We start from the raw sequence: 14,308 nt of genomic DNA on the forward strand, positions 1-14,308 counted from the left end.
GAAAGTGAGCGCAAACCCCAAAATATATTAAAAATATTAAAGATAAGAAAAACAATAAATATCACCAGGAGGAGATGCAGCTGGTGTGAGGGATTTCTCAATCCCTCAAGGTAACATCTGGAGGAGTACACGAAGCGCAAGAACTCCTCTCACAGGTGGGAAAATATCACAGGAAATCAGGTAACAATGTAGGCAGCATATGTGGGAAGGAAAAAAGAAAAATATATAGTGCAGCACAGTTTTAATGAACAAACAATACTAGAGCAAGGAACTCCAGTTCACCCGCATGCTCCAGAATAAAAAAAAATGGCAGTTTCACCACTCTGGGTTCAGGAACGACGCAGCTCTGCTCGGCTCTGCTCAGCTTTACTCGTGTCTCACTTCCGCACTCGGGCGGCGTCTGACGTCACGGACCTGCTCTTTCAATCCTCCGCTGCTTCAGCTGTTCCCTTCCCTGCGTCTCCCCGCTGAAAAAATCTCGCGCTGATACTGACACTAACTACAGGGCCAGACGATCCCTCCCTTACCCAGTGGAGGATTGAAAGTGCAGGTCCGTGACGTCAGACGCCACCCGAGTGCGGAAGTGAGACACGAGTAAAGCTGAGCAGAGCCGAGCCGAGCTGCGTCGTTCCTGAACCCAGAGTGGTTAAACTGCCATTTTTTTTATTCTGGAGCATGCGAGTGAACTGGAGCTCCTTGCTCTAGTATTGTTTGTTCATTAAAACTGTGCTGCACTATATATTTTTCTTTTTTCCTTCCCACATATGCTGCCTACATTGTTACCTGATTTCCTGTGATATTTTTGCACCTATGAGAGGAGTTCTTGCCCTTCGTGTACTCCCCCAAATGACTTGTGAAGAGAAGAGTATAAGAAATGATTTATTCATTTAATTGTATTAACATTCTGCCACCGCCTGAGCATTGTGTATATTTGTACTGTGATATTTACGAAGCAAAGAGGAAATATGAGGCTGGACTTTATGGAAAAGGGTAGTGGATTCATCAAATAGACTCTGAACAAGGCTATATAGCAACAGGGCTAAATAGCCTCTGAACAGGTGGTAGGGGTTAATACAGTAACTAACTTAAAAAATGCTTGGAATAGGCATACGTCTAAATCCGAAAAAAAACAAGGATCGAATATGTATATAGCGCCATTAATGTACATAGCACTTCACAGCAGTAATACACGTGACAATCATATAAATAACAAATAACACATAATGGGAAGAAGTTTTTCAGACATAAAAGTGACATTTAGGAAAAGGAGTCCCTGCTCCGAAGAGCTTACAATCTAATTGGTAGGTAGGAAGAACGTACAGAGACAGTAGGAGGGTGTTTTGGTAAGTGCGTCTGCAGGGGGCCATGGTCAGCGTGAGGTGTATAGTATCGGCCACGGAGCTACTTGTGTGCTTTGTTAAAGAGGTGTGTTTTTAAGATGGGTCTTAAAGGTGGATAGAGAGGGCGCTAGTCGGATATTGAGGGGAAGGGCATTCCAGAGGTGCGGGGCAGTCAGTGAGAGGTTGAAGGCGGGAGAGGGCTTTAGATACAAAGGGGGTATAGAGAAGACATCCTTGAGCGGAACGCAAGAATCGGGATGGTGTATAGCGAGAAATTAGGGCTGAGATGTAAGAAGGGGCAGAAGAGTGTAAAGCTTTAAAAGTGAGGAGGAGAATTGAGTGTGTGATCCGGGATTTGATAGGAAGCCAGGAGAGGGATTTCAGCAGGGGAGACACTGATACAGATTTAGGAAAGAGTAATGTGGTCTAAAGTTTTATAGCCGATGGGAAAATGGGCAGACTAGGTAGGCCAAGTGGTTCTCATCTGCCGTCAAATTCTATGTTTCTAGAGTATTTAGAAGAAGAAATGTCCTATTGGCAGTGACCCTTTGATATTGTACAGTGCCATTATATCGTCCTTGTAGAGATAAAAGTCATTAACTACATTCTGTGAGTACCGAGGAAAAGGCGATTTAAATGTTTTTGTTTTTTTACAGGAAAAATTCTGTATTTAAAGAAGTATTTTGATATGACACGTTCTGAAGATTATGCGTCTTCAATGAGTCCTTAGACTTTTTTTTCTTTGCTAAGCCTGTTTTCAGGAAAGAAAGGTAAAAAATGCACTTGGTGCGTTTTACCTGTACAACGACGATATGTTGACTTCACATATTTGACAATTTAACATTTATTTTTTATTTTTTTACATTTACTTAAAATCTTATCTGAAGACGTTTGTCTCTTCGGACTTGTTAAAGCTGTAAAAATGTTACAACAAAAATTCAGTTATCAAATGAGTTTATTTCAGGTGCACACAACGTCAAAACAAAAAGCTCTCTCCCAGATAATACGGTATGAGATACATTTATACCCTAAAAACTAAAGCTCCACCCCTTTATGGGGGGGCTTGCGCGTCACTAAATATTACATCATTTTGTAATACATAAGACAACAATACTGGATAAATGTACGTAAGCTATAAATCATTATGGGGTTAAATGTGATGTTTCTGTTCTGCCACCTGGCATATGAGTATGAGAAACAAGTTCACAGGAAGAATCTGAGCCTATCTTAGACTGCGCTAACAAGGCTTCTCATAACTTCTGGCCTGTTTACACTTTAATTTGGAGCCGATTGGATGAGGAAAGATCAATAAAATCAGCTAGGAGCGAAAACATTCCATTCTCTGTTTCACACGTTCGTTCACACAGATTTCTTCACATAGAAAGATGACATAAAAACTTACAAAGACAAGACAAGATGGCGGACTAAAATAGTCAATCAAAATGGCTTCTTAGATCCTAATGTTGTTACGTCACACGACCCCCTAATGTCTCAACTTTGTCAGACTGTTTTAGGTCCTTTTTTGTTTTAAAGGAGTGAAAGCGAAGCTTGCCAATTTTAGGTTGAAAAAAGGCAACTTTTTTTTGTTTGGTTCGCCAACTTGGGCAAAAAATGTCCCACATTTCAAACAGGCAACCTTTTTATATTTGATTTGCTGATGCAGCAGATTGAGCACGTGTTGAAAGAAATCCCGTGTAACGCACGTCCCAATTTGTTTCAGGCCTGCGGTCTGGTTAAGAATTTAGCACTGATGACTCATATCACTACTGATATGGAAGACGGACCAATAATCAAACTGGCTAGTAATCTGGGTGTGGAAGACGTGAATTTCCTTTGCGGTGAAGAGCTCTCCTATCCGAATGTCTTCCTTGTATTCCTAAATGGTAAGTTACCTTCGTCATCAATAAATCATACATACTGTGTTGTGTCTGCTTGTGCAGGAATTGGGGCGGCTCCAGTTTGGTGGAAAGTCTGTCGGCATTGCGTTTTGGAGTTTGCTGATCCTTCGGACAGCACAATTAAGATCAGTCTTTACGGCATCATTCTTACCTTCCTGTAACGCCTTCGCCGCACTACGTCTTGGCCCTAGAGTGAGTGCATATTGCTGCCTGTGATTGAAATAGCTCACAAATACAATTAATCACGAATCCCAATTAAGACCTACATAATTTCATACATGGTAGTTTAGGAGAGGGAGGTAAGGAATAGGATTTGCAGAAAGCGGGTTACTAAATGGATAAGGCAAATGGGGAAATGGTTTTTAATTTTGAAATACTTCCTCGCCACTTTCACTCTTGCTGTTGAAGTGCTGGCTGACAGGGAAAATAGCACAGCTTGGTGACACTAATACCTATTTGTTTTCTATCGTACATGTTGAATAAGCGGTGACTCGGCTCAAGAAAAAAATGTATTTAATCACAAATGTTTTCGGTCCTTCTCTTTTCTTTCTATTTTTCCTGCTTTCTTAACTAATCCCCCATTCTTCTTCCTTCTTTTTTTTTTTTAATAATTTTTTTCCCTTCTGTAATTGAGCAAAGATTACAGAAGAAAGCAATAGAGGAACTCCTTAAAGCCGTTCTTTGTATGTATATGCATACACGTATGTATCTCAAATGATTTGCTTTTTGTTTTAATTAAGGTAACATTCTTGGTGTTGTTCGAGATCATCAGAAACTAGTGAGCACCTTCCGTTTGATGCGAAGAGCCGGCTACATCAATGAATTTGTTTCCATTTCCACAAATCTCACAGACAGATGTGTCTACATATCCTCTGACGGAGGGAGGTTATGCAGGTGATTCTTTCGTAACGTGTGTGTGTGTGTGTGTGTGTGTGTGTGTGTGTGTGTGTGTGTGTGTGTGTGTGTGTGTGTGTGTGTGTGTAAAAATATTTAATTAAATCTTTGGAAAAACGGAACTGATGTGTAAAAAATTTTTTTTTTTTTAAATGGAATATAAAATTGCCACCTTTCTTTAAGGGGAGCGTATTAGTTGTTTGAGTTCCTTGTACTTAACAGCTACATGCACAAGTGCCTTTAATCATTGCTTCTTTCTCTTGCTGCTTCTTCCAAGGACACTTGACTTTTAAATCTTGCATGCCATCTTTTGTATTTGTGTTTCCTCTTGGAGGTGAGTCTCAAAGGGCCGCGTGTCCCTGTTGTCAAAGATGTTTTTACAGACCACAGAAATTATCTTTCTACTGTGTACCTTTATTTTTATTTTTTTATTCAGCCGTTTGACTTTGTAACCAAGGAGGTGACTGTAACGCCTCGTGTGCCAAAGCATTTTAGCACAGAAGGGTTTTTATGTCCCTACAGATATTGGTGAGAAGTCATTAGGACTTCAGTTTACCATCACTTTTTAGCAAACAGGCTTGTCTCTTTTTGAATATTCCCAGGAGCAAATGATAAAGTAGCTTAGCCAACAGTGTACTGTATGTGCTTAAGGAGAGAAGATCCATGGACAAACTTGATGCGGGATATGAATCGGGGCACATCACAATATACAGTAATTAAACTACATTTATTGTGACTGAAGAGGACCAACGTTTCACTCCAACAGAACCTGCATCACCATCAGTAAGAGATGTTGGCCTTCAGGCTAAATAAATGTAGTTTGAATTAGGTTTTCTTTGGGGGATTTTTTGTGTCTGGCACCCACTATTGGATTTTGTGGCATTGAATATGTTTGGTTTATTCTGCTGTTTTAAATGTTTTTTTTAAAACGGGGGTGGGGGGGCATCTATTAAATGTGACCTGTTTCTAGCTATTTGAACATGTTCTGTTGTATCACCCATGCTTTAAAAAGAAAGCAGGTATTATTGTAAAAAAAAAATTGTTCGAACCAGGACATTCTTTTTGGTGTGATTTGGCATTTTCTCTGCAAATATTGACATTGAATGACATGGAAAACACTATAATATTCTTTCTTGTACTGGAACTACAACTCTGCCCTATCTTCCTCTCTATCCTCCTCCCTTGATCTACATGCCCCTCTTTTCTCTGCGGCTCTAGGCTTTCTAACCCCAGATCCTGGCTAAACTGCCACACACGCATGCTCTCTTCCTGCACTCGCTCCTCTGAACAACGCCTCTGATGGAAATCTCATACTCTGGCAGACTTCCTTCACTACAAAAGTACCCTATCCTGTTTCAACTCTGCCCGCTCCAGGCTAAGCAAACCTACTTTTGTTCACTAATCAACACTCGCAAGTCTAACCCACGTCACATCTTCTCTGCATTTGACACTCTACTCAAGCCACCGTATGTTACCTGTTTCTCTTCCGTTTCACCTCAGGACTTTGCTGACTTTCATGACAAAGGTGGATTCCATTCTTAAAGACACCCCCTCTGTATTCTCCTTACATTGTACACTTCTTCATGATTCCCCTCCTGTGTTCCTCTACTCTTTTTTTTGCTCTGTCACAGCGGAGAGCGTGTCGCTGTTGATCTCCTCTCCTTCTACCACTTGCCCTCTTGACCCCATTCCCTCCCATCTCGTAAAACCTCTCGCTCCTACTCTAATCCCTACACTCACACATTTTCAACTCCCCCTTCTACTCTGCTACCTATCCCCCCTCCTTCAAACACGCAACAGTTATACCGCCACTAAACAACAACAAGCTTGACCCTACCTGTCTCTCTAATTATCGCCCTGTCTCCCTCCTGCCTTTTGCCTCTAAATTCCTTGAACGCCTCATTCTCTCGCTTGCTCCATTTTCTCACCTCCTATTCTCTCCTAGATTCTCTACAATCTGACTTCCGCACTACTCACTCCACCGAAACCGCCTTGGCCAAAGTAACGAATGACCTCCATGCTACCAAAGACAAAGGTCATTACACTCTGCTCAAATTACTCGACCTCTCTGCAGCCTTTGATACTGTGGACCACCCACCTTTTCACATTCTCCATACTCTTCGTATCGATAATAGAGCTCTATCCTGGATTTCAGTTTACCTCTCCTGTATTACTTTGTGTCTCGTTTGCTAACGCCTCTCCTCTGTGTACCTCTCTGTGGGTGTACCCAGGTCTGTCCTGGGACCTCTTCTCTCTTTACACAGACTCTCGCTCGGTGACTTTATCACATCTCTTATGTTCTAATATCACCTCTATGCTGATGACACATTTTACTTTTCAACCCCCGACCTTACACCTGCTGCCCAGAACAAAGTCGCTGAATGTCTCTCCACTAAATCCTGGATGGCCCTCCGCCGTCTCCAATTTAACATGTTAAAGACGACTCTCATACTTTCTCCCAAGCCTGGCCCTACTGCCCCTTTCTGCATTACTGTTGGCAGCACTATCATACGCCCAGTTTCACAAGCACGCTGCCTAGGGGTCACACTTGACTCCTCTCTCTCATTCTCCTCTCACATTCACAATGTAGCTTAAAACCTGTCATTTTTTCCCCCCATAAGATTGGAAAGATTCACCCTTTTCCTCTGTCTGTACTGCTGAAACGCAAACGCAAGTCCTCATTCTCTCCTGTCTCGACTATTGTAACCTTCTACTGTCCGGCTTTCCTGCCTCTCACCTGTATCCCTTACAATGAGGCCCTCGTTCTCTCCCGTCTAAATTACTGTAACCTCATGCTGTCCGGCCTTCCTGCCTCTCACCTGTATCCCTTACAATCTATCCTAAACTCTGCTGCTAGAATCACTTTACTCTCCTCTAAAACTGTCTCGGCTTCCCTCCTGCTGAAATTCCTCTCCTAGATTCCTATTAAATCCTGTATTTCTTACAAAATTATCCTGTTTTCTTTTTTGTTGTTTTTTTTTAAGGCTATACACTGTTCTGCCCTTCCTTACATCTCAGCCCTAATTTCTCGCTATGCACCTGCCAAACTTTTGCGTTCTGTTTAAGGATGTGTTCTATCTACCCCTTTTGTATCTAAAAGCCCTCTCCCGCCAAAAACCTCCACTTAACTGCCCCAAATCTCAGGAATGCCCTTCCCCTCAATATGCGACTAGCTCTCTCTCCCTCCCCCCCCCCCCCTCCTTCTCTCCCCACCTTTAGGACGTTTCTTAAAACACACCTCTTTAACGAAGAGGGCAGGACGTCCCCCCCCCCCTCAACCGCTTATTTCTAATGTGTTTTATTATTTCACATGTATTACTGCTCTGAAGCGCTATGTGCATGGATAGTGCTATATAAATAAATATATACATACATACTGCGACATGTTGTGTTTTCCGGGGTTAACAATGTAGGAGAGAGAGAGAAAACTTTGTCTTGTCATTCATCTGTTGTGCTTATCCCCATTGTTTGTACTCTGTACTTAGGAGAAGGAGCGGCTCAGTGAGTAAAGCAGGGGAACCTGGTTCCATGCCCGGTGTTGGCTCCTTGTGACCTTGGGCAAGTCACTTTATCTCCCTGTGCCCCAGGCGCCACAAAACATAGATTGTAAGCTCCACAGGGCAGGGACCTGTGTCTGCAAAATGTCTCTGTAAAGCGCTACGTAAAACTAGCAGCGCTACGCAAGAACATGCTATTATTATTACTTTCTTTACCTTTCATTGCAATTTTGTAAACTGTAGTGCGATTTGTTCTTGTCCGTTTTTTGGGGGGGGTTTTAATAAATGCAGCCGTTCCTTACATTTACGGCAATGCAATTTATCTAAGCTGCCGATAGATCGGCGGAGATTCTGCGCTTCCCAGGGAACGCAATGTGGCCGCCTATTTCAATCGAGAAAGTGTTGTAGCTTCCTAAATAGTTTCTGTTACAACCCAAAGAAACTTAATGTATGTATGTATGTATGTCTTTATTTATATAGCGCCATTAGTGTACATAGCGCTTCACAGCAGTAATACACGTGACAATCATATAAATAACAAATAATACAAATATCAGATCATGGGAATAAGTGCTTCAGGCATAAAAGTAACATTTCGGAAGAGGAGTCCCTGCTCTGAAGAGCTTGCAATCTAATTGATTATAATTACACAAAATCATTAACAAGGGAATAACGAGTGGGGGGGGGGTTAGAGGAGGGGAATGCTGTAAGTATTTATCTAATACTACCGAACTGCATATTTTTATTTGATTTTGAATAAAATGCTATTTCATATACATAGCATTCAGATCAGAAAGTGGCTGCCTTTTAGAAAACAGTAGGGAAAAGCTTCACGCGGTTGTTTATGAAATGTAAAAATCCAGTGAACCAATGGCGAGCTTGGAAAGTGACGGGAGATGCAAGTTCATCAAGCGAAATAGAACTGTCATTTATCAAAGAAACCAGATACAGGCTGTTGGCCAACACACACAAAGAAGCCGGGCTATCGTTCTGCCCTGAACAATATGACTGCGTTTATTTGTCTCTCTCTCTGTTGGCAATGGGTCTGTAAACCCCAGTACTCTTTCACAATGCGCTATAACTGGTGTTTAGCATTTCTGCCCCTTGAGATTCATTTAAACAGTTTCATTCTCCAGGCAAAGAAGCAGCTGCCAAGAACATCAACAATCCAATATTTGTGCGCTGCGGCTGCTTTGTTGACTTCTTGGTGGCAAATGGAATGAATACCAACTACGGAGTCCAACTTGCAAAACTTTTGCTTGTTCCAAATGTCGCATTACTGTACACGGTGCCGGGCCGAGGGAGTAACACGCCCACCCAGGCGGGTCGCCGCTCCTCGTGAGCGTTAGATGACGTCACGTGGTGACGCCGCATGGCAATGCATTGACTTCTGACCCCGGCACCATCTTTAAATGTCTGAGTCCTGTGCTGCCTCGTCAATGTCGAAGGACATTTAAAGATGGCGAGTGGGAGCGGCAGGCGCAGGTCTCGTAGCAGCAGCAAGGGACGTTGACATTCACGAGAGCAGTCGGCCAGCACGAGACAGGTCCTGCCTGCCCTGTCCCACGCCGACGAGTAGTCAGTGTGCCTTGCTGCTGCCACTACTCCGTGTCCCGCGAGCGCCGCTCCGACGCACCATCCTTAAATGTCCTTAGACATTGACGAGGTTGCGCAGGACTCGGACATTTAAAGATGGCAGTGCGTGGTGCCCCTTTGCGGTTGGCACTCTGGGCAAGTGCCCGGCTAGGCCACTCTTTGACCTGGTCACCATTTGGCCAGGCCTGGTCACCCTTTATCCCAGCCTGAATGCCCTTTGGCCCGGCCTGGCCGCTCTTTGGCCTGGCAAGGCCATTCTTTGGTCCGGCACTGACTCTATATCCATACCAAGCAAACCGCTAATCCCCCAGCCAGCAAATTATAGACCATCTCGAGTCTGGCCCTGGATTTTAAGCCTTCTAATTAGTTCTTGTTGTGATAAATCATTATTATTAACCAACCATAAGAGTCTTTTTTGTTTGTGTAGTTTTCACAGAAACGTTCGGGACTTTAGAAGTCTCTCAGATGTATCGTCTGACAAAAGGACTTCTTAAATCTTATAAACAGCCTACATCTATGAAGAAATCTCAGACGGTCCATCAATGAGGAAGGACTATATTCCAAAATTCTCCCCTAATAAAGCTCTTAAATCTTCTCATTACTCACAATCTTCAGTTCATTTTGGGTGTATACTTGTCATTGGCAGAATACACTTGTGTTTTAACAAGTATTATATCATTTCAATAGAAACATGGGGATAACTAATCGTTTGTTCTGCTGATTGACCTGTAGCAACAATCTTATAACACGAGTTAATATATGATTGAAATGACCTTCCAGATAAAAAAAAAAAACGAATATCCCACAGTCACAAATACAGCATTATTCTTTTTCTATTTTAATCATAGTCGGCATTCAATGTGACATAAATTATCGTATTCTTATATTTGTAACGTGAAGCTGGCTGGTGCACTGCTCCTTACTGCTGATTATTTCCCCTTTTAACAGGACTTTTTAGTTTTTTTGTTGTCCTTTTGACTCCTTTCTCTTGATAAGGCAGCATTGTTTTTACTGCATCTATCTCCTTATTTCTCAATCCAGTCCTCAAGGACAGCTACCAGTCCAGGTTTTAAGGATATTCTCTCATTGGCACAGGTGGCCAAATCATTTTGACTGAACAACCTGTGATAAAGCAGAGCTATCGTTTAAAACCAGCACTGTTGATGTGTGTTGGATATAATGACATATACACACACATTATATGTAGCCGTTTAACAGTGAGTTTGTACATTTGTCGTCACTAAAGACTCTTCCTAACGTTACATATTTCTTTCTATCTACCACAGGCCTTATATCATTGTGAAAAAACAAAGACCTGCAGTCACCAAAAAGCACATCGAAGAACTTTGTCAGGGATACAGGTAACCGTGTCTGTCATTGTCAAATATCTCAATTGTATTTCCAGGGTCCAGAGCAGAGTTCTCTTCTTTTAAGATGAGAAATGTAGGCCTGAATCCTGCAATAATTTCATAATGTATTGCAATAAAGTAGCAATACTGTATTTTACAGAAAGAATTGGGAAATGTTAAAAATACACCCGTTTGTTTTAAAGTTTTCTTACGAAAACTAGTGTGCCGTATTTTACTGCAAAAGTTTTTCCTCTCTGGGTGTGCACCAATGGGTTATGAAGGTATTATCTAATGCAGGGCTGGCCAACTCCAGTCCTCAAGGGCCACCAACAGGTCGGGTTTGTAAGGCTATCCCTGCTTCAGCACAGGTGGCTCAATCAGTGGCTCTGTCAATGACTAAGCCACCTGTGCTGAAGCAGGGATATCCTTAAAACCTGACCTGTTGGCGGCCCTTGATTGGAGTTGGCCACTCCTGATCCAATGCTCCACACCCATTTGTATCCTTTAGTAAAATAAAATATTGTTCATTCTGCTGCACTTTTTGTGAGCGTGTACCTTTTCTGTTCTGCTAAAGAGAAATGGGCCCTTTATTTGATCCTTTTAATAATAATAATAAATTACAGAGATGGCCATCTTTGACGGGTGTGTAATTCAAGCTGTAATTAGACTGCTGAGGGATTTATGAGCATGTGGCATTTAATGTAGATAATGTTGCAGTTTTGCATTTGGTTAACAAAAAGGAAACCATGAAGAGAAAAAAATGTTGGCCTTGATCACGCTCACAAAGAAATGTAAGCAGTAGGACCAGACAAACGTTCCCCTGTGTAAGAACGGTAGTTAGGCCATACATCAAGTATTTCTTTATTTATCAAATGTTTTACCAGTGATTACATTGAGAGTTACCTCTAGTTTTCAAGTATGTCCGGGGCACAGAGTTATGGTTACAAATACATAGTTACATTAAGTGAACAGGGTTATACATTATGTACAAGGCATTGTGCGTCACGCCATATCTTTAACTGTGCACGCAGAGTTTCCCGTCCTTTGTTAAATCGCCATAGGTTTAGAATAGAGCCACCGTTTTAATCACAGGCAGCTGGTGAATGGAGGCCGGAGCTTCCCCGACATCGGTAACGGCTCCACAACATATTAAATAGGGCACTGGGTGAAATAGAGACATAGAGAAGACTATTACATTGAGGCATAAAAACAAGGATTTGGGACTTTCCACCACAAACTCATAACGTGTAACCATTGAGGTCCGAGAAAAGGAAATCTCACTGGTATAAAGGATAGGTTTCAGTGCAGTGAAACTGTACAATCTGCTCACCAGCAAAAGTGGCAGTAATTCTGTATAAGTTAATACTCTTGCGTAAGCATTTTTTTTTTTAATATAGAAAGGACAGATATGGAAGGACATTGCAGTCTGGCAAAAAGCAGATGGTTGTTCATTTGACAACTATGGTAGGGGTTTAAATGCACCATAATGTTGAAGGCTGTAATTTATGTCAATGTACACAAATGGGAGGGGGAAAGTGTTGATTTTTTTTCTTTTTCATTGAATATTTGCAGGAACTTTGACGATTTTCTTCATGAAAGTCTAGTAGAATATTTGGATGTCAATGAAGAGAATGATTGCACCATTTCACTGTATGAACATACTGTAACAAAGTAAGTGAAATGCGTCTACCTCTGCAGAATGCCTCCCCAGACACAATTGTATTGCATGTTGGATGTACTTGCTTTAACACTTTGCTTGTGTTTTTAGGCAAACCACACACTTGGAAATTGAACCTTTCACACTGCTCGGTGTCTGCGCTGGGCTCATTCCATATCCACATCATAACCAGTCCCCCAGAAACACATACCAGTGTGCTATGGGTAAACAAGCTATGGGTAAGAGTTCTTCTATTATTTTCAATGACCTAATGTATTTTTATTGTTGTGCAAGTTGTAATAACTCTCTGAAAAAGCATGATCTCATAACGGGTGATCCATCATGTCCACTTTGTTTAAATCATGCACATATTTTTCAGACGCAGTTTGCAATGCATGCCATGTCCATGCTTTATCTTTCAGTAATGTTGACGTAAATATTATTTTTTACTCTTGGAAAAACGTAAAAAGTGAGATCTATTGGTTCCTTCTTATAGATTTTAAAGTGGTTGGATAAGCAAATGCTGCGGGAGTAGTGTTACATTGTACCAAAAGTAAATAAAGAATATTTTCCCGTGCTGCATCCCAACTCTGGAATTCTCTACCACGCACCAGACTCTTCCCTACCATACATATATTCCTATAGTTCCTGAGGAAATCTATCCAACACAACTCCTTTCTTTATGTAGCTTTCATTCTAGAATCGCATATCGCAAGAGTCATGATGTTATAGCCAAACCCTGGCTAAGAAATGCACACTATTCCTTGTCTTCATTCCCCTTCTTCTAGATTGTATGCTCCATGGGTCAGGGACCTCCTTCCTGTTGCCTGTTTCTCAATGTGTGTGTGTATATATGTATATCTATGTGTATGTGTGTGTATATGTATGTACTGTATGTGTATGTATATATATATCTATATATATATATATATATATAGATATATATATATATATATAGATATATATATATACAGTGTTTGACAAACCTATACATTTGCACGCCCCGGGCGAGTGGATTTAGCATCGTGGCGAGCTCCTATTGACCCAAGCAGCACACGTGTGGTACTAGTTGGCGAGTAGATTTTTGGGTGATTTGTCAAACACTATATATATATATATATATATATATATATATATGTATGTATATGTGTATATATATATATGTATATGTATATATATATAGCAACTGTAAATATTACTGTATGCTCATTTGCATGTCTTAGACAGGTCTGCAACCCTGTCTTTCCCCATTGTCACCCAGCATACAGCACTTCCACTACAGCAAGGGATTCTGGGAAATGACATGCAAATGAGCACTCAGTGCCACCTTTTGTCTCAAGCTCGTATTACACAAGCCAATCCTCAAGCCAATGCATGCTGTTTTAAACACAGCTTTTAAACAGAGGCTGGGATGAGATGCAAAGCCATTAGACCCACTCACATACATGTTTCAACCTTGATGGGTATCATCAGTGTGAGGCTGGTCTTAATGGGCTGGTCTTAATGACTAGCAGGTTTGAGACTAGACTAGGTAATCACCACTGTCATTAAGGTTATGGTGGGTAAAAAAAGTGACAAAAACCCTCCACAGTAAAGCATAAAGCAACTGTAAATATTACTGTATGCTCATTTGCATGTCTTAGACAGGTCTGCAACCCTGTCTTTCCCCATTGTCACCCAGCATACAGCACTTCCACTGCAGCAAGGGATTCTGGGAAATGACATGCAAATGAGCACTCAGTGCCACCTTTTGTCTCAAGCTCGTATTACACAAGCCAATCCTCAAGCCAATGCATGCTGTTTTAAACACAGCTTTTAAACAGAGGCTGGGATGAGATGCAAAGCCATTAGACCCACTCACATACATGTTTCAACCTTGATGGGTATCATCAGTGTGAGGCTGGTCTTAATGGCTAGCAGGTTTGAGACTAGACTAGGTAATCACCACTGTCATTAAGGTTATGGTGGGTAAAAAAAGTGACAAAAACCCTCCACAGTAAAGCATAAAGCAACTGTAAATATTACTGTATGCTCATTTGCATGTCTTAGACAGGTCTGCAACCCTGTCTTTCCCCAT

The 14,308-nt window shown here is 41.5% G+C and overlaps 1 protein-coding gene across 2 annotated transcripts in view; it reads left to right on the top strand.

Moving 5' to 3' along the window:
* The window catches only part of POLR3B (RNA polymerase III subunit B), a 103,353-nt gene that overhangs the window by 52,433 nt on the left and 36,612 nt on the right, over positions 1-14,308 (top strand). For both annotated transcript variants that reach the window (XM_075602231.1, XM_075602229.1), the window contains 5 exons: positions 3,061-3,223; positions 3,979-4,132; positions 10,512-10,586; positions 12,147-12,245; positions 12,343-12,470. In XM_075602231.1, coding sequence (XP_075458346.1) covers positions 3,061-3,223; positions 3,979-4,132; positions 10,512-10,586; positions 12,147-12,245; positions 12,343-12,470 — 619 coding nt within the window. The remainder of the gene's footprint in view (positions 1-3,060; positions 3,224-3,978; positions 4,133-10,511; positions 10,587-12,146; positions 12,246-12,342; positions 12,471-14,308) is intronic.

Source organism: Ascaphus truei, chromosome 5 (genome assembly GCF_040206685.1).
Source record: "Ascaphus truei isolate aAscTru1 chromosome 5, aAscTru1.hap1, whole genome shotgun sequence".
NCBI lineage: Eukaryota > Metazoa > Chordata > Amphibia > Anura > Ascaphidae > Ascaphus > Ascaphus truei.